The sequence below is a fragment of the Anopheles arabiensis genome, chromosome 2 (assembly GCF_016920715.1).
Source record: "Anopheles arabiensis isolate DONGOLA chromosome 2, AaraD3, whole genome shotgun sequence".
Lineage (NCBI taxonomy): Eukaryota > Metazoa > Arthropoda > Insecta > Diptera > Culicidae > Anopheles > Anopheles arabiensis.
Genome location: NC_053517.1, coordinates 20,658,313 through 20,679,166, shown reverse-complemented (window position 1 = coordinate 20,679,166; position 20,854 = coordinate 20,658,313). Strand labels below are relative to the sequence as shown.

Here is a 20,854-nt window from a genome sequence, read left to right as displayed (position 1 = left end):
GCTGTTCATCCTTGCCTTCATCCATCCCAGGCGGAATCCCAATCCCGCATGCGGATGCAACTCCGCCGCACACGTGAAGCGGGGAAGGAAGGAAGGCTATAAAAAAACATAAGTTTTTTTTTTTGTTCGAGCCCGAAAGCAACGAACAACGAGCAAAACCGGGAGCGTGTTTAATGTTTTCACAGTTGTGACCAAACACTGTGCCAAAATGCTGTGCCGTTTTCTCCATTTCATGCATGGCCGCACTGAAACATGCCAAATAAAATGCCACACACACACAAACACACGCATACACACATACATAGTCACACGCATAGACACGATGTTCAATCGATTGTGATTGTGGCGGAATGGCGAGAAAGAGAGAGAGAGAAAGTGAAATAAACGAACGTCACGGGAATGAAGACAAATACACGTGGCGAATAAAATATGCTTTACGCCGGTTTTATGGCCAATTTGGTGTCGTCCGTTTTTGCACCCGGTTTTGGCGGTAGATCGGTCGGTAGGGTCGGTGTGTTCGCCGGTAAAAGACCGGCCCCCGAAACGATGCACGTCAGCGAGCATGCATACGATGCTCTTCAAACTTCTAAATGTAATTACCCTTGTGGCAGTTGAAGCCCTCTTGAGACTCACGGGGAGAGCTCCACACTTTTCACTCACTTTTCAACGCGCAACTTCAGCTCGCTGGCAAACGTAGTTACGTGATGTGTGTCTGTGGACCGGGTTCAATTGTACGCCGTTGAGGGAGTTGATGAATATGGCTCGGTTGGAGTGCTCGGAGCAGGTCATGAGTTATCCCGATTAAATTACGTGCAAAACTTACGCAACCCAAGCTAGAAGCGTACGCGTGAAGGCAAGTAGTACATCGCGGCACTGAGTGTAACCCGGGCAACCGTAAGAGACGCTGGGCAATTATCATCTTTCCTTCGTTGCTCGCCGCTCGCCGCGCACGATGGTAGATGGAATGCTGGAAAAGCAAGCAAATGGGTGGCTGAGAAGCTTGCAGTAAAATTAACTCTGCTATTAAAAACTAATTGTCAAATCTCCACTATCGCGGTGGGGTGAACTGCGGTGCCAAGCGGTGTAATCATTGCCAAGTTTCATCGCAAAGTATTAATAGCTGAGCCCGTGCTAGCTGTCTGACATGGGTACAACACTGCACCGGCTCACCGGGGCAACGTAATCGGTCACGTTAGATGGTTGATTTTTTTACTGCTCTTTTGTCACCTTTTTCCTGACCGTGCGCGGTGTGCAGCTTTGTGTCTGGGTGGCTATTTTTTTTGTGTGCTATCAAAAGATCCTGTGTCACGTCAGTGCCAGCGATCACGAACGACAAAAGGGGATATAAATGTTGGCGCTGGCATGGCAAAAAAAGCAGCTAAAATGCAAGTGAATCCCCATCTAACGACGAGCTATTACTGGCGAAAGTTTACAAAACGTTTCACCGCACTGTGTGTCCCCGGTGCGGATATAAAACTAATTATCAACTGCTAGCGCTATTGCACTAACTTTTATGTTAACTCCAACACGGATAACAACATACACACAGTGTTTTTTGTTTTTTTCGCACCAGCCCCGACACTTTTAGCTCGCTCACTTGCTGTATGAATGGTGACCCGAGCTAAGTCGCTTAACCACGTGATATTTACCCCCTTTTTTGCGTACCTACGTCGTGCATCTCTGGCGGTAAAGTTTTTGCTTCATTTGCGACCATTACAAGATTGTCGGGCTGGGGGCTGCTTGTCTTAAACAAACCGACTATCCGTTGCAAAACCCAGACTGGATGAGCTGAGTGTGGGTGTGGTTCGAACGAGGGTGGAAACCGGAGTTGAAAATGTTTCTAATGAAAATGACACCACTATCTCCCGGGCGGTTTGGTGTCCCGCTTTACCATTGTCGGCCACCCGTTTTCCGGCCAACTCGGACAAAAGTTCACCACGTTGACAATTTAGTGCCAGTGTTGCCTGCAGTTGATGCATTTTATTTTTTATCTCCAGTGGTCTCTTTCTCTATCTCTCTCCGTCGCTCTTGTTCTTTTTTTTCCTCTCTTGCTGATCGTTGTGAGTATTTTTTCCCCCCAGTTGCACATTCGGCCGGTACTTGAAGGGAAAGTTTCATTTTTTTTTTGCTTTGCGTTCTCCCCCCTTTCTTGTTATCTTAACAAGAAAGAAGCAATGGGAATGAGCATCATAGGTGGGTGTGTGTATATGTGTGTGGGGATTAAGTGTGACTCGCAGATCACAGCGAGCCGTGGAAACCTTGACGTAAAAGGTTATCAGCACGAAAAGTGAGATATAAGTTGAAACAGGGGGAAGAAAAAAGAACTCCACAGCAGCAGCTCAGTTTACACAGTTGAAGACCGGCCCGGCCGAAAGGGTGACGGGGCAAACGGGGTTTAACACAAACCTTTGGAGCTTTTCAAAGAGTCTCAGCGTAAGTTTCACGTACCTCGTGGCGGGAACTTTGTTACTCGACGCCCCGCAAAAATGCTGTCGACGATAATGCGCTGACGATAAAGCCATATGCGTGGCGGGCCTTGCTTGTGCGTCTCTGTGCTCAAAGGAACGAGACATGAGTGGATATGGAGGGGAGAGAGCAGAAGATTCACAAAAGTTCTGCAAAGCCCTTTGTGCGAGGCAGAGAACAAATTTTGGCACGATAAAGTACTCGAGCGAGCAGAGAAATAAAATTAACATTGTTACGATAGTTTAAGACGTCACAGCAATTGTCGGACAAGATCGGTAAGCTGCGATATGGAAATGACATGTTTCGAGTTGCTCTGTACGGGGTTGTTTGCTTGAAGAATGGATGAGTGGGCGGTTTCAAGGAATGAGCGAGACGAGATAGGTGGTATTGTTCTGCACGTCAACTTGCTCGGTACGTGACAGGGAAGCTTGAACCAGCACAGCTAGCTTATGTTGAGCAGTCGCTACCCTTTGTCTCTCACACCGGAACGATTTTTCGCCACCCAACACAACTGTTTTGCTGCATTAGTGATCCTTTTATCAGTCATATTCAATTAAGGGTTGGGTTTTTGGGAGCTGAGAAGCGAGAGCAGTGATTTGATAAATGGAAATACACACATTTTCACTCTCAACGACACGTTTCGACTATGATTGATTCTTTAAATGACGAATCGAATTCTAAATGCAGCTAAATTGAAATGCAAAAGCAACGATGGTTTCTCGGAAGCATTCTTCGTCCCGCAATCAGTTTAATCTCGTATCCCCTAAAGGGACTGCTTGGAGCACCATTTCGAGCTGGTCCAGCCCGGTAGTATCTCGAACCAATCCATCTCATCGCTCAATATGAAGAGGAAAAAACACCTTGCAAAAGAAGCAAAAATGGATCACTTCCGATAATTTATCAAAAATGTTCGATATAGTTTTGAAAGGCTTTTTGATTGATGTGGCCTAGACTGGGGGAGTTTGCTTTCTCACCCGAAGTGGATCGTTTTTCTTTCTTCTCCCATTCCATCAAACACACTCCCGCACATATAAAAATAGCGAGGTTCTACCCGATTGATGTCGGATCAGACGGTGATTTTAGCTTTCATTATCGATTTTATCTGTCGCTGGTTTGTTGGGAACCGACGGACGGGGGTTTTGATCTCCCTTTCCTTTCCGAGGGTGATTCAATCTTTCATCGGTTGCGGTTTTGGTTTTAAGGGACGGATGTACTTAAAGTTTCACTGTCCAATCACGGCAATTGTGGTTTGGCAGCTGTGGTCGAACAAACTTTTCCCTTCAAAGGCCCAGGTGGACACTATGCACCGGGCGTCTCCATTAATCGGGCCTTGCGGTTGCGTTACGTTCGCTTTAAGCTTAGATGATCAGCTCGCTGTGACGATTATGATGCGGATATTGGTCGTAATTCGGGATAACAAGTGTTTCGTGTTATTACCGAATTAAAGGCCATTTGATTTAATTGGTGACATTTATGGAGAATTTTCCTTTGCTGTTTGTATCGAGTCGTACGTTTATGCTGCAAGTTGACCGACGTACGTTGGTTTTGTTTTATTTTTCGAAAAAATCAACATTTCTCCATTCAACCTCGACTCATCTAACTGCTCAAAGGCATGTGTAATCTCACATAAACAAACCTTCCTAGCTCCGCTGTCCCACTCGGGAGAACAACAGATTTGTACATACCAATGAAAATAAACGAAACGTTCAGTTGAAAAGGTAAAAATCCACCACCTACCGTAAATAAAAAATGTCACCCTTTACGCGAAACGGAAACGCTTACCGCTTATCTCTCCATCTGTGGGTGATTGCCACACCAAGCTAGCGGCTATTTGTTCTTCACGTGCGCGTTGTTCTTCAACAGTTTCCCTTTCCGTGCACCATTCGAGCAAGCCGACCTTCCCCATTTTCTATACTCACACACACACTTAGCCTCAATGAATTGTTGTCGCATGAAGGGAAAAAAATTACCGTGCCATAAAGATCAAAAACGTTGCATAAATCAGTAGCTTCACGTACAATAGATGAATTCCTATCATACATAACCGGCATACCGGGCCCACCGAGCAAACACGAGCTTCCGTACCCGTTATGTATGTTCGGCGGCAGGATGGTCGCGAAAGAACGCTTCACTATTGTAAAGCGGCTCGAGTTGCCCCAGCCAGAAAATGCCTTTGCCATCCGTTTTTTTTTGCCCACCCCTTTGCCATTCAAGCGGGAATGGACGCCCTGGAATCGACAGTCGGCCCTGGCTCCGTAGACGGCGCTTCGATTCTTCAAACCGACCGCACAAGTGTGGACCACATCAAGCCGCGCACTTCCCGTACTACTCGAGCTACTCGAGAAGCGCTTTTGTGCACAATTGCTTGAGCAACACGTGAAGCTTTACCGTTTGCGTGTGCATGTGTGCCGGTGGAAGGTGGAAGCGCTTTACTTGCATGTGTAGCAGCCAACCATATGCCCGCCGGCGGTACTACACAGGCTTCTTTACCGACTGCTGTTGCAGCCATCTTGTCTGGCCATCCGTATGCTCACTGTAAACGGACCAAAACGAAGGAATAAATACGCCGAGAGACAAACGTGCTAGCGAATAAACAAGCGAGAAGGACTACGCCTAGCCATTCGCATACCTCCGCTCCGTGGCGCCAACCGTGGAGTGGTCGAACGATTTTTCCAGCCCATTCATCATACAAGCTTGATTCTTCCTTTTCTTATCACCGTACCGATCCATTTTATACAAGACACAATTCCACCCCCACTGTAGCGAGCGATATTGTAGCGTGTACGATACTGTTGCAAATGGTGGTATGTTTTGCTTTTGGACGATATTGTTTGCAGTTTACTTTTTGGATTAGCTTGTTGACTTTCGATGATTGGATATGTTCACTGCTTTGTGTACGAAACTGTTACTTTTTGTTTAGTAAAAATAGAATGTTAAAAGAAAATGATTTTGAAATTGCTAAAAGCATTACCACATAACACATAAAGTATGACAAACTGTCACAACGCAAATAGAATGAAAAAATAAGTACCATTCCACCCGTTTTGCTCTACTCGATAAGTGGTTCCTCTAAGCCATCTCAAAAGGCTCATAAAAATACTATACAAGCGCAATTTCGGGTTGCCCCTAATGAAGCTGGTCGAGCGTTCGGACTTACTGCTCACGTTAGCTCGTGCCAACGCAAGGCCCCGAGGTTCGGCAAACGCGCTTGCCGCTTTAACGATCCGTATCAAAGCGTTGCACCGCAAAACTGATGACGTTGTGATAGTTCATAAAGAACGCTTTAATGGTGTCACAAAAGCAGATTTTTTGGTAGCTCTCTCGAACTCTCGAATCTCCTCCGTCCAGCGCAACTATCCCTTTTCCAGTCTGCACCGTCATTGCACAACCAAGGAGGAGCGGGATGGGAAAATGTCTGCCAAGAAATGATTGCACTATTTCATGCCAGGCCCCTTTTGTGCCAAGCGAAACGAAACGGAATGCATTTAGAAGAGGTTCCTCCTAAACTCAGAACCTTAACGCCACCGTAGTATCGAGCGAACGAAAATGCCGCTCATCTTAGCCGCTACAGCCGCTCCAGAACGTACATAACGTAGCAGTAACGGTTCGGCAGCCAAAGGACGACCCCGTTCAAATGCACTTTGCACAACGGTCTGCTGTGTGTGTGCATCGAACAGAATGGAAATGTTACAAATGGAATTTTGATAGAGATGGGTGATAAAAATATCAATTTTACCATATGACACATAAATATGCACATCGTAGAGGTTGCGAGAGGGGAGAGGAGACGGTTGAGCGGTACGATTGAGATTCTTTTCTTTCCTTTTTTTTTTGCACTGCTCTTTCTCCGCACATTCAGTCGGCTCAACTTTATGTGCGAGTCTGTGATAAAGTTGGCCGCAACCGTACCGTGGCAAGCCGGCAAGGATAGTTTTGGGGGCAAAATCTGGTGCCCCGTGCCCCTTGCGACCGTAGGGTTATGGTGTGCACTTCCCGCCAGTTTTTTTTTCCGCACGGGTACTTCATTCGATTGCAACGATCATCGTCACAACATGAAGTTCGATGAAACCGAACATCCTTCCGAGTGCGGTGCACAAGACACGGTTCAGCTGTGGGTAAAGCCGGGATAGGGAAGTGTAAAAAAAGGACGGTAAAATCCACACACACAAACACTCCCCATCCTCGTGGGCCCGGGTCGTACAACTTTGTGTCGGTGGTGCGTGATAGGAATTGCATGTCGAACTTCTTTTTTTTCCTCCATTTTACGGCTGCCCGAAAACCCCGTGCAGCCGGAGATGCTGTCTGTAGTGGTAGCAGTAGTTCCGTTTTATGGCCACCACCACCACCACCGAAGGTTAGGGTCGGGCTGGAAATTGGTAAAGATACTAAAGCTGATAGCTATTCCCATTTTGATTATGCCACCGTTGCTGCCCGAGGCAAACCAAAGCGCTGCAACATTCTGACACATTTTGTTCGACCTTAGAAACAGAAGGAGGAATGGTAGATTTTTTCCTCTCCCTCGCGTTCTCTGGAGCGTCATATTATGATAAAGTTTCCTGTGCGAGTTCACGCTTCGGTTGACTGTGTGCGTTTGCAAAGTTTTCAGCTCCGAGAGTTGAATGGCAACCTTTGCATAATGCTGGCTTTATTGATTCAGGTGACGCGCGTCTATTCGCCGCACCGGTTCTGCCGTAAACGCCAGAATGTATGCAATCCTTCCTACTTGCCTTTTCAGCTGCCTTGTAACTACGATCACGTATTCGAATCTGGCCGTATTTTGTAACAAGAATCAATACCGATTGCACTGCAAAGTAAATCCGTAATATTCTTCAATCAACCCCGTTCCGAGAACAAACAGGACCTCACAGTTGACTATAAATCTGTTTCAGCCGTTTCCCACGAGTGCAATCAAATCAGCAAATTCTCATGTTTGAAGGCTCAAACGCACAAGCTCCCCGAAGGCTTCGTATATCATTCACAAATAATCATTTCTCGGGCAAGACAGGCGATTCGTAGCGATTCATGTCCACCTCTGCTGGACCGAGGGTTTCCTTTCCAGTAGCGCACGGCACCGACCGGCAAGCCCTACTACTACGGCAGGCTAATGATGGCATATGGCTACTGCTGCCGTGCTGCTTGGCAATTTAGTTTTCCGGGTCATGCTCCAGTGCCCACCATTTTGCCAGCTTCCGTTATCCCATAGCGACGCCTCAGCAGACGGATGTGGATTATTTGCTTGTTGGCAGACACACGCACACACACACACACACAGCTCACACGTAGCATTCTTTTCGCATGCCCGATCCTATCGATTTGCTGCATCGGATGCGTCTATCTTCGTCATTCGATTACTCAAACAACAGCCTCCTGCCCGGTTCGGATACGACGCAACCGGAAGAGGAGAATTTCCGATCAATAACGCACAGCTCATCGGCAGCTGGCTGTACGGTTACGGTTGCATCATGCTGATCCCAGTGCCAACCGAGTAACCGATCTGCCCGATCCGTCCCAAGACGTTGTGTGTTTAGATGGCATGGTGTGCAGCCCCTTTCGCGGTATCGTTTCGCTTGCAGTGGTGCGAAATGAGATGCAAAAGGAAGGCCCAACCAATCACAACTCCACCCACCGGAAGAACCGCACGGTACACACATTGTGGCATAGTGGGTGCGGTGCGGTTGACCTCATGCAGATACGGTTGAGCCACACAGTCTGTGCTGCTGTGCCTTCGATACCACAAGCTTGACTTCTCGGTGCACTGGCGCTGGAGAAAATCTAACCCCTGCCATCTTCCGGACCACTTCCACCGGATAAGGCGATGAAATCTAATCAACAAGCTTATTCTTCACCCAAACCTGCGCCTCAAGCAACTGTCTAGCTTATGCTGCTGACGGTACGCAGCGTACAGGAGGGGCGCAGAAACTACGCTCTGAAATCGAACGCTGAAACGAACATTACTTATTTGCACCGGCTAACGACCCTTCATGTAAATGGGTTCAATTGCAGCGATTTCCACAAAGCTTTGCGAGGGCTGGAGAGATATCTCATAAAAACGCTGCGCCAGATTGGGTGTGATGATAATCGACCCATCATCCTGGTCACGTCACCATGCGGCAGCCTCGGCACCACGTTCGCCTAGCACACGCGGAACGGTGGTACGGCCATAATTACGGGCTACCGAAAACTGTTGATTAAACGTTCAAACCAACGCTTCGTTAGGGGTACCGGGCCTCGGTAATGAAGTTCAAACACCGCTGCCGTACCGTTCTACTTTTGCGCTAGCGCACCGGCAGTGGAACGGCTGCAGTCTAACGCTGCGTACTCCCGGGGAAGATCTCTTTTCCCACACACACACACATACACATACACAAAAAGGGACGATAAAATAGGAAGATTCCCGGGACTACTGGCTCAGCAGGAATAGATTTTAATCCGATTCGTTCGTTTCTGGCGAAAGCTGCTGCCACCATGATGCTATCGTTTCTTGACGTTGATTTTTCTTTTGCTCTCTTGCTCTCTATTTTGTTCTTAGATCCCCTACAGCACAACGGTTCGATTCTAATCAGCGCGTGCTGGCAGGCATCGTACGTTTGGAGCAGAACGGTTTGAATACTGCGGTGCAAAGCTTGATGCCATCATTATCAACCACGTTGATGGTACCACAGATCGTTCGAATCGATAACGACACGCCCGGTAACGCGCGGTTTTTATCGGACCCGGCCCAGCTCACCGTTTCGGGCCGCTAGCCGTGGGCAGCGCCCGCGAACGCTCTTCTTATCACACCCGAGCCAGCACCAGCCGCCACCATCCTGATCCTCATACTCTACGCCATCTTTCGATTCATCCAATCGTTTTGGGGTGAGCCGCTAACGTCACCTGGTTCCATTGGCCCAGGGCAGCGCACACCGGTAAGTCCTCGGCTTCGGCTCCCGGACAGCCGATTCCACCCGGTGGAGCCGCCCGGGTAGACGCGTGGTCCTGCCGACGACACTGCGGACCAAACCGGTGAACCGTCCCGGAAGCGGTACAGGCGCGACGATCGCAACGTGGAGAACGCCGGCGACGTTGCGTTTAGTGCGGCGCCATGCGTCGCCGGAAGCCGACCGACGGCTTCATTCTTTGCGGAGTGTTCTGCTGGACAATAATCGCCCATCTCGTCTCGACATGTCTCGCCGCCCAGCTCGAGGAGCGGATGGAGATCGTGCGCAAAGTGCTGAAGGAAGTGCCTTTAATCGATGGGTAAGTGTAAGGGTTGCGGTGGGGTATCATAGGTGGGTTCTCTCTCAAAAAATGAAATGATTCACTAAAAACGGTATGAGTTTTTTGTTTCTTTAAATTTGCCCGCTCAACCACTTTACCATCACGATTGGCTTGAAGAACTTTAGCAACTTACGTTTAAGTTTTCCTCTTCTGATGTGAGTGTATTTCTCGCTTTTGTCTCGCCTTTTCCCCACAATCAGTCACAACGATCTACCCTGGAATATACGAAAGTTTCTCAAGAATCAGCTCCGAGAGTTTCGATTTGGGGAGGACCTCCGCGACATTACACCCTGGTCAACGAGTGCCTGGAGTCACACGGATCTGCGACGCTTGAAGGAAGGCATGGTTTCAGCACAGGTTAGTGATCTTCGGTGGGAGTGGGGCGGGGTGATATTTCTTGCCATGAACCCCTTTTAGCTCGGCACGTGAAACAACGACCCATAAAATGAAAACTTCAACCACGGCTCACCTGCTTCTTACCGGCGTGTCTCCACCTAATGATGGGCGTTACTGTCTGTGTGATCTTCCCCTTTCCTTTGCGGCGGACCTCTGCAGCGGCTAATCACACTGCACCAAAGCATAAACCGGGGACGACATCATGGGCCGACGCCGGCGGCGATTACTTTCAACTAGTTATCATTAAATTGGTCAACGCACGGAAACGAAGCAGAAAAGCACGGCGAACACTCGCAAACACCGTCCATCGTAAACGAGTGTGCCGGTGGTGCGAAAGTGGTTCCATTTCCCGCCGGCCAGCAAGGAAGCAAACAAAAGCAAAACAACGACCGTGCTATCGTCACTATCGTCACTTACCGTTGACACCGTTGTTTTACGTGATTTTTTGTCGTTCGCCACGTGCGCATCCCGTGCCGGAACGGGAGAAACCTGCTGGCAGATAATAGCACGAAGCGCAAACTTCTAACACGTTTGTCCCTGTCCCTGTTCGGTGTCGGTTGGCGTCTCGCCGGTAAGGCATCGAATGCCCGTAGCTGTCATCTACCCCATCATCGGCCCCGGTCATCATCACCTATCAGTGTTTTGCCCCGAATGTCTGTGCGTCCCGGATACTCGCTTTCCACGGCACGAGCCCAAAACGAGTCTGAGTGCGTGGAAAGCTTCGAGCAATAACAGTTCTTCCGGAACTGGATTTTTTTTTTGTTCGCCCTGTTTTGTTATGCTCTTGTGTGTGTGTGTGTGTGTGCGCTCAAGACAGGAAACTAATTTTCCTCACCCACAAAATCCTCAAAATCTCTCCCACTTCCCCGGGTGTTTAATGGAAATGGGTGGCGGAACGGCGAACACACGCGCCCACCGCACCGGTAAACGGTCGGCAGTGTCTGCGTGCCAGCATAATAATGTCTCCATCCCTATCAGCCGAACCGGAAGGGGGGATGAGTAGGAGAAGAAGAGGGGGGTGGGTCCGTAACATCGAAACCACCACCCTCGGGAGTGCTATCAGCTTTGTTCGTGTTCGGTTGCGCAGGCCGTGAGGACGTGATAAAAACTCGCTCGTTTCGGACTATTTTCGAACGAATCTTCTATCCCTCGCACTGCCCTTCTCTCCGCCCCGCTAAATGGTGTTGCCCCATTTCATGCTTCAGCTCCTCATTTAGCACCGACCACCCCGGCTATCGTAGTAACTTTTGACGGTTTGATGGATGTTGTCGAGCTGTGTACTGTTTTACTATCGTTTGCTTCGTGTCTTGTTGTTTTTTTCGCTCTTTTCTTTCGTGTCTCGCCCTTTTTGTTTCGTTACGCTCGATCCATCGTTCCCAGTGTCCAAAGATAGGGAACTGCAAGGAAAGTGGAGCAACAAAAAAAACCCCTCACAAACACAACAGCAAAAAACAACACAACATCTCTTACAAGACACTGGCGTTTCGATTTTATGGAATACCGTTGAAAAGCTAAAACAAGTTTTTCCGCTTTACACCGTGGCGCGTCCCGTGGGCCGCTTTTGGGCACGCTCACGATGACCACCCGGGGCATGGGGGGGAAAGGGATTTTGCACCGCATCGCTCTCGCTAACGGCGCTGCATCGCTGAACGGCTGACCGGTTGTAAAGTTTACGTTGTAAGCTTGTTTGCTTTTGCACGATGCTTTAAATTCGACACGAAAACTTCATCCTCTTTATCACCTCGTCGTTCCGCTGCGATCTAGCCGTGGGTACGATGTGATGGAGCCATGCCCGCTCGTATAATGAGTGCGTTTAATTTGTGCTGACTGGATGAACGAACGTCCAGGACGGTGGGACGGTGTCATTGGGGGAGAAGGATGGTTCTTCGCGGTACCAAATCGATGGGTGGATGAACGTTTTTACACGTTGATGAAATGTGATTCAAGTGAGAAAAGCGAGCCTTTGAAGAAAATAATATCATTTTAACCAGAAAATTCAATCGCAAGCGTCAACATACCTACACGTCCCATTATCAGTGAGCATACAATGGAAGCTAAATTTTGTTTCATAATTCGATTGAAGTGCCTATCTACAAGAATTTGAGTTGATCTTCAAGCTAGCACGTCAAAGCTTTCCTTTAAAATAGGTTTGCGCATAAAATACCTTTTTTGTTTGTATTTGCTCACTATCCAAGCATTAACTCTCTTCTTCGACACTGTCTCCCCTGTCGTCAATGCTTGAACCAAACAATCAAAAGTAAACAATGCACAACCGAACCCAATGCCAACCCTTTTAATTGAAGATAAAACGCTCAATCAGTAGGATAGTCATAAAAATTAAATGACTCTCTCACGCTCTGTGGGCTTCGCACACCAGCATCGCCAGAGTTCAGGGTGCCATTTTGCCACTGCCAGAAGCCAGCCATCGGTACGCCGTCTTCGAGCCGTCTTCGAGCAACGGGCTCTTGAGAGCAGAATAAATAATTCATTTTGCATGAGTAATAAAAAAAGCCAACCATTCCCCTCGTGCATGAAACACACCTCCAAGATATGGTGAGGTGTTAGAAATCGGACGTTTGTCTCCGGGCGGCGTGTACCGAGAAGTGGGGCCCGCAGCAGCAAAAAAGCCCCCCTTATGCAAACGAAGCCAAACCGCAACTACGGCGACTACCTTCTTCAATTTTTCCGGCACCATCGTGGTTGGCAAGAGTAAGGTCAGAATTGAGTTTTTGTGGGTGGGTGTGTGTGTGTGTGCCGAGCGCGTTTGCCGCCTTTCGTTTGCTTTTGGGGAAGGGCCCGAGCGGGACGACTTCTGCCCTGATTGTCCCCTTGAGACGACAATGACGGTCCAATCTTCTTTCAATCTCGGAACCAACTTCATCTCTGGTTCTTTACCGCTGGCTTCACTGAGTGGTTCTTTTTTTTTGTGCGTTGTTTTGCTTTGTTTGGCTTTCCCTTTCTCTCTGTTTGGCGGCCTGCGAAGCAAGATGAAGAGGTGAAACCAACTGCGAACAAACGGAACCGGGCGTCGAGTAAAAGGTCAAACACTGAAGCCCTCAAAGTTTGGCTGCGAAGGTGGTTTTGCTAATGTTATCTTTATGCTTCGTGATTGTCCTTATCATCGGAAAGTGTCGTGAGACTAACGCTCCGGTGGCACAGAACTTGTCTTGTGCCAGGGAAGTTTGTCCTATTGCGAAACTCTTCAACTCCCTTCATCCGCCCACTATCCACCCTATCTTTCGACCGTACATTTCCTCCCAAGCTGTGCCCGAGAAACATGGCCAAACGGCATCTATTTAACCTCGGTGCGAGTAGTCAATTTACTCTAAGTAAATTTCTCACCCTGTCGTCGCACCGTGGCTTGCCTTGCTGTGCCACCCGGCATGGACAACACATCCGACATGACGCTTTGCTTTATGTTTTATGATTTCTTCCCCCTTCCCATCTCCCCCACGACGAAGTCTCTTCCCTCCTGAGCGACCCGAACCGACGCGCGTAAATCATTTTACACGCAACTGTACCACTGTGCTGTGCTTCTTCACTTGCTGTAGCGCACCCGCGGTGCGGATATCGACTTCCTGCTTCCGATGCGGAGTACTGCAAAAATTTACGACCACTTCGTGATTGCGTGCCGGGAGCATGAGCTGAGTAAATGTTTGATCTGCTCGTTTTCATTCCGTTTTTGTTCCGTGTCAGCGGCAGCCGGCAGGGGCTGGGAACTGTGGTTTATGCGAGCGTCTCGTACGCAACCTGCCGCTGTTCCCGTACCATAACCGCTTCCGTTTATGGATGGTTCTATTAAGCATTCTTCGCTTGGTGCCGTGTTTGTTTCCTTCCAGTTCTGGTCGGCCTATGCGCCCTGCTCGTCGCAACATTTGGACGCAGTGCAATTAACGCTGGAGCAGATCGATCTCATCCGCCGGCTAGTAAACCTTTACCCGCAGCACATGGCCCTGGTGACGACGGCCGATGGTAAGTACTTTGCGGCAGCTCATTCCTTCTGCAAGCAATAACTCGACTCGTTTACGTGGCAAACAGCACTATAGAGTACATTCGCTTTTTTTCGGTTTAACCGCCTAAATGTATGCAATCCACATTACACAATGTCATTTCAAACGTTTGCGACAAACAAACTAACGCTTCATATATTATTTATGTTGTTTAGTTTCTATTATTTACAAATACAATCATTTCTAATAAGTTCTTCCTCTTTCTCTTTCTCTCTTTCTTTCTTTCTCTCTCCATTCACCAAACTCACCACAGGCATCGAGGAGAGCCATCGTTCCGGCAAGCTGGCCAGCCTGATCGGGATCGAGGGCGGCCACTCGATCGGCACCAGCCTCGGTGTGTTGCGCACGTTCTACCAGCTCGGCGCCCGCTATCTCACCCTCACGCACACCTGCAACACGCCGTGGGCGGACTGCTGCAAAGTTGATGAGCCGGGCCGGGTGCCCCACATCGGGGGCCTCTCCCACTTCGGCACGCTCGTCGTGACCGAGATGAATCGGCTCGGCATGATCGTGGACCTGTCGCACGTCTCCGTGCCGACGATGCTGGATGCGCTGGCCACCTCGAAGGCACCGGTCATCTTTTCACACTCTTCCGCCCATGCCATCTGCAACAGCTCGCGCAACGTCCCGGACCATGTGCTGAAGCGAATCGTAAGTGCGGTGCTCCTGCTGGTTTTGTTTGCGTTCTCGATCTCGCGCGATCGCTTCTCGCTCTCAGGTGGGTGGGACGGATCCAATTAAAAACCGGTCCCCGGCGCTAATGAACTTAGCCAGCCAAAGCAAATTAAAATGAAAATCCATCCCATATTGCGCCGGTAGACGGTGGACACTCGGTCCACATTGAAATAATTTAGCACTCTCTCTCTCTCACAATGGCACCCTTCGCCCTAGCCATGCGCTTCATAATCACGTGACCACTCACACACCCCACCCACTAAGCGTCTCGGACTTTGGTCTGGCGGGTATTATTTTTCCCATTCTATATTGTTGGATTTTTAAAACGGCATTTCTTATTCATCGGTACTACTACCGCTGCTGGCGGTTGCTCCTGCTGTTGCTGCTGCTGGCCTTCCATGAACCGCGGCTAGCCAGACTTGCCAGACCAGTGACGATCCAAAATATTTGCATAATTTGATGAAATTTAATATAGCCGTAGCCGTTGCGCTCGCGCGGGCATGTGCTTCTTGTGTTGACATTCCCTCTGTTTTAGCGCCTCCCCTCCCTGCTCGTGCCAGTGCTGCACAGCAAGCGTAGGGCCCCGTTCTTTTGCCACTTCTTTATCGACGGCATCGAAATCGCTCCACCATCGGCTCTGCGCCGGTCGCAAAAGAATAACAAGAAATTAATTAAAAATCAGCACAAAAATATGAATATTTCAGTGTGAACGGGCAAACCGGCCGGGCCGCTTTGGTCCATGCGTTCATTATGGATTTCTGCTGCCGGGGAAGGTTCGAAAACGAACACCTTTCTTCAAACGAGAGCGTACGCAAAGAAACAAACGAAAGAAGAAAAAAAACACACGCAGCTATAAAAACAACAACAAGCGACATCACCTACGTCCGTTCTATAATGCACTTTTTTTTTTGCCTTTTTTTCTCCTATTTTTTGCAACCCACTCCGGACGTACTCGGCATCCATCGGCATCGACCGACACCGACACCGGACACAATGACAACGGGAACTACGGGAAAAACCAATTTCCGCTCCCAATTTGCCGTCACTCGCTCAACCGGTGTGTGTGTGTGTGTGTGTGTGCTGGACAATACTTCCACCCTTCCGCTTCTACCCGGGGACAAACGCGATCGTCTCAAACTACCTGCCCCACCGAAATGCAGGCCGTTAACGGTGGTCTCGTGATGGTTGCATTCTATCCCCATTTTGTGAGCTGTGGCGAAAAGGCAACGCTCAAGGATGTAGTTGGTGAGTATGGAATGCTTCTATGCGCTTGTCCACGAATGCTTCTAATGCACAGCCCAAAATTGTGAAACCCTGTACCGCCTGGTATAACCCAAAACCTCTGCCCTTTGCCATGGGAGGGAGCGATGGCAAAAACGATGGCTAACCCGGCTGTTTTGTGACCGGATTTTGGGTGAGGTAAAAAAATCAGAAAAAGCTCACAAAAAACACGCCCACTAGAAGAGTCATTAAAATGGCTAACGTATGGTGCAACTCAATTTCCGTCCTCGTGTGTACACTGAGGAGGATGGGAGCTGAAATTGGATTATAAATTTCAGATTCTCAACGCATTCTGAAGCATTCTGGACACCTCAACAGCAAACACTCTCAAACACAAAACAAGAACTTGCACAATAACGCAACGCGAATGTTCTCGCTCGCTTTTCCCACACAGCTCACATTAATCACATCCGAGATGTGGCCGGAGTCGACCACGTCGGTATAGGGGCCGGATACGATGGGGTCAATTTGTAAGTAGAGCCACTGTTTGACTACCCGTCTGCACTAGCACTCACTAACACTAACCGCGTAACGCACCGTACGCGCAATCCCGATCCCGCAGAGTGCCGCAAGGTTTGGAGGATGTCTCCAGGTATCCTTACCTGTTCGCAGAACTGCTAGAATCAGAACGGTGGACCGAGGAGGACATAGCGAAGCTGGCCGGTAGAAATCTTATACGGGTGTTTCGACAGGTGGAGCAGGTAAGTGGCGGCCGCCGAGGTGTATCCTGCCTCACCACCGGGGACACCACTAGTGACAGTTAAAAGGGGTTTCTCTTCTGCTTCCACTCTGCGCAGGTACGGGATCAGCTCGAAGCCCAGGGAATGCTTCCCATCGACCAATCGATACCGCCGGAAGACATCCTCGGCCGCTCGTACTGCCGCTACTCGGGGCCGCGTACGTGATGAAGTGCGACCGGTTCGGACGACCGTGCCCCTTCCACTGCTTCCACCACTCACCATCGAACCAATCCACCAGAACCGTGCGCCCGCGACTGCGGTAACACCGGCTGAACCCGGCTGCCGACCGCTGAGGCTGACGGCAGATTAGAGCGCCCTGGGAAACTCCCGTACGCCAAACTACTCGGGCAGCAGCAGCAGCAGCAGCCGATGAACTTCCGCGCATGGACGAAGCGAAACCCGACCAAATGGTTTCGCCATTTTATTGCATATCACACAGATACACAAACCGACACACACACACACACACACACACACTCACAGTAACTCATAGTAATTTGGTAGTAAGTTACCGACACAGCGACACAACGGGAGGGTTACGAAGGAAACGCTCGCACTACAAATTGCAGGGTACGATAAGATCTCGCAATCCGGTTTATTTGTCCCCTTCCGGACAAGACTTCACTCTCTCCAACAGTTCCAAGCGGGGGGATGACAGTTTTTGTTCATCCAATGCAATGCATCAAAATTGTAACAAAGAAAGAGCGACAAACGGCCACCAAACCGTTACTGAACGCAAAGCGTCACGAAGGCAGTTTGTCTTTAATAGTTCTAGCCGTTGTTCCGTCTCGAAGGGATAAGCTTCCGGCAGCATCGAAGAAGGTATCGATTTGTTCCGCGCAGTAGCCGCACACCGATCGACGCTTTGACAGAGGAGCGTCTGCATCACGATCAAATCTTCAACCGTTTCAACGGAGTTAGCTTCAATTGGTAAGGTAGATGTAATAGTATCGTAGCAACAAAAAAAAACCGATAAAAACAAACCCACATGTACATACACTATCATGTAGCAAGTGATAAACGACACTACAAGCGGAACGAAACGGTTTAAGGCGGATTGGGAGCCAATCGCTACAGCGCAAACTGAGATCCGAAGGTACGGGGTTGGTTTACAATGGTTCGGTCAGCAGAAAAGCTAAGGTTTACATTCAAGCGTTCATTTATTATCTCCGCTTTCGGTTCTTACCGGTGTAGAACAATCAATCAGCTGTCCCTTGTCGAGCAACAAACAAACCGATCGATCAACTGCCCACACACAACTCCTCACGCAAACACTCTTCCCAAAACACTCGTTTTCTTCGTTGTGTTCTCCACGTTGGTCACAGCACGAGACAGGTGGAGATCAAAACTCGTCAAATCGAAATGTGATAAAGTTATATTGAAAAGAAAAGCCCAGCTTAAACAACTACACTTGCAGCAACAGCAAGCGTACAAAGCGTTCCCTTTTTTTCCCCTTTCCTTGTACCTTGAGGATCATTTTTTTAAAGCTTCCACTATGCCCCTAATGTTCAGTTCATTTTTAATCACTCTTGCTCTCTCTCTCCTCTTTACATACACAGACACATACACACACACAGAAACATTTATTGCTCCAGTTTGTCTGTAATTGTGCAATCAATGCCACAAACGCTTGTTACAGAAAATGGCACAATTCATCCATCCTCCTACACCACATGTTCCTGTAAATTGAATGCAAAGCGCCAACTAAACAGTTTGTACATAGTCATAGTAGTGTAATAAATGCAACGATATGCGTAACACTTCCTTCCACCCTCGAATCACTGCTCACCGTTACATCCATTAATGCTTCCCCACAACCTGCAGTGAGCGCGCGTTTCCATTTACATCCATCATCTTTAACTATCAACCCATCAAAACAGGTGACCCACCACTAAAGAGCGCTTGCATGTGTATTTGTATATGTGTGTGTATGTGTGTGAGTAATAAAACACATTAAATCACCACAGCTCCATCCTACCGCAGTGAAGCAAAGAACAAAAACATCCACAAGGTAAACTGCGGTTGTTTGCATACTCCCCGCTCTCTTCCGGGCATCCCGGGGCAGGATCAATGGACAGCTGATTGATTTATCACGGCACAATGGTTGAAAGCAGATTTATGCACCACCATCATCATCACCGCCGCACAATGCACGGTGAAGAATCGGGTCAAAAGATTATGGCGGTTGTTTTCCCTTTATTGTTTGTTGCTTTTCCCCCTTTTGGGCATTACACAGTTTCAAATGGAACTGTTATGGCTGCAAATGGGTTGCACCGATCATTACTGGCACCGTTTACGAATCAGGTGAAGGAACGCTGGATTGGCGGTAAACATTGATGCGCTTGTAGGTGAGGTCTGGTGAAAGCCCATGCATTTATAAATTCACTCATATTTTGTTGACAGCTTAAAGCGCAGCTTGACGCAGCTGACCGACCAGCCCATCCAGCCCGTCGTTGGCGAGTTGTGTCTATCAGGGTGGGATTAAGGGGAACGATTCAGCTCACCAATCCGTTCAAGATTTGTAGCGTAAAAGGGACAAATCACTTACACGCGAACAAAATAACTAAGCAAAGTGTTTTGTGTACAGTAGCGTACTTGAAGCAGAAAGCAACCACACTGAGCAGAACGAAAACTGAAAACCCACGTTGTATTATATGTACTTTACTGTCAAAAACGATCGATATGAATTTAAAATAGTAGCAACCGTACAAACCCAATGTAACTCTCCAAACAAAAGGCGCTCCCCCTTCCTGTAGCGTGATTGTCTGCCACAATCAGTTCGATACTCGATATTAGTGAACGATCGACAGCTCACTACAGCCGACCGTGCGAGGAACCCTGTTTTTTACGCCACACCACCTTTGACGACCATTAACATTGCCATCCGACACTTCCGCTCATTTTCATAGGTTCTTTTTCCTCCCCCTCAACAGGATGCCAAATGAAGTTCGGTTTTGTAGTATTATATATATATTTATCCGTAAGGGAAAACGAGACCAAGAGCGTAAGAGTTGGCAACGTTTGCGGGAGACACAAAAGTGTACAAAAGAATCATGCAAAGTAAAACGGGGGACAAAGCTGAGGGCGTTGGGGAAACGCGGGAAAGATTAAGAATATACCAAAGCTAACCTTCTTCGCGATTCAAGTGGAAATAATGAACAAAAGGAGGAGGAGTACAACAATATATCTAGAGTGGAAAACGGGAGATAGCGAATTACACTAAACTAAACAAAGAAAACAAAGCGAAAAGATTACAACTGTTGGGAAAGGGAGGGTAACGAGAGGCTATAAGTAAATTGTTTAATAAACATTTAAAAGTCACATCAACAATCAAACTTGCGTTGAATTTCTCTTTCACTCCTTTCTTTACTTCACTTGCATGGTGACACTTTCAGGGCAGATAAGCATGGTACGCGCGGCAGCAAAGTGATGTGAAAATCACGCAAATGATTTTCATCGCTTCTTAAATAGCACCAACTCCACCCTGTTCTCTCTCTCCCCCGTCCTGACATCCACCAGCAAGCGGCATTGAAATACGGCAGCACGATCAAGAAAAACGGTGCCGGAAATGCAGCAAACTTATGCGGGTCGGCCAGCACGCCCATAAATCTTGGTCGAAAATGTATCCGAACAACCGATTCCTGTCTGCTTCCCTCCCCCCAAAACGATACGCCTGCAATGGACGGCGATGAACGATACCCTTCGCTCTGATCCTTTCATTTCCATTCATTTTCCTCATCAATCATCGTCGCCCCACGGGTACGCCCTTAAAGCGGGGCCGAAAGCTTCGAGACACCGTATCGGAACTGCCATCCATCGAACGCTGCTGGGACGCAGGGTAGGTTCGCTTAGCGCCATCGTACCATCGTTCCTCGTTTGCAGCTTGCTAACCTGTTTGCCTTGGGTCGAAATGTGCTGCCGCCTGGCGTGATGATGGTTCGACGTTGTAAATGCGGTGGAAAACCGTCCAACGAACCATTTCTATTTAGCCCCGGTCGATAAACGGCGGCATCGTGTTTTTGCATGATC

General features: G+C 48.5%; 2 protein-coding genes across 2 annotated transcripts in view; both read left to right on the top strand.

The window, feature by feature from the left end:
* The window catches only part of LOC120897352, a 70,229-nt gene extending 60,996 nt beyond the window's left edge, over nt 1-9,233 (top strand). The window contains exon 4 of the mRNA XM_040302188.1: nt 8,996-9,233. Within this exon, the coding sequence (XP_040158122.1) occupies nt 8,996-9,209 (214 nt within the window). The 3' untranslated portion in view covers nt 9,210-9,233. The remainder of the gene's footprint in view (nt 1-8,995) is intronic.
* Nucleotides 9,234-9,525: 292 nt separating this feature from the next.
* LOC120893748 (dipeptidase 1) lies at nt 9,526-20,160 on the top strand. Its single transcript, XM_040295821.1, has 8 exons — nt 9,526-9,702; nt 9,924-10,080; nt 13,959-14,091; nt 14,383-14,780; nt 15,965-16,049; nt 16,480-16,555; nt 16,648-16,786; nt 16,883-20,160. Exons 1-8 carry the CDS (start codon nt 9,548-9,550, stop codon nt 16,988-16,990), a joined length of 1,251 nt encoding a protein of 416 aa, XP_040151755.1. The 5' UTR covers nt 9,526-9,547; the 3' UTR covers nt 16,991-20,160.
* Nucleotides 20,161-20,854: the final 694 nt, after the last annotated feature.

What these genes read in the sequence shown, in the direction of transcription:
- LOC120893748 (XM_040295821.1), top strand. Translation starts at nt 9,548, where the DNA reads ATGCGTCGCCGGAAGCCGACCGACGGCTTCATTCTTTGCGGAGTGTTC. An exon ending in CCTGGTGACGACGGCCGATG is followed by an intron (nt 14,092 to 14,382) that starts GTAAGTACTTTG and finishes AACTCACCACAG; the next exon opens with GCATCGAGGAGAGCCATCGT. An exon ending in ACCATGTGCTGAAGCGAATC is followed by an intron (nt 14,781 to 15,964) that starts GTAAGTGCGGTG and finishes ACCGAAATGCAG; the next exon opens with GCCGTTAACGGTGGTCTCGT.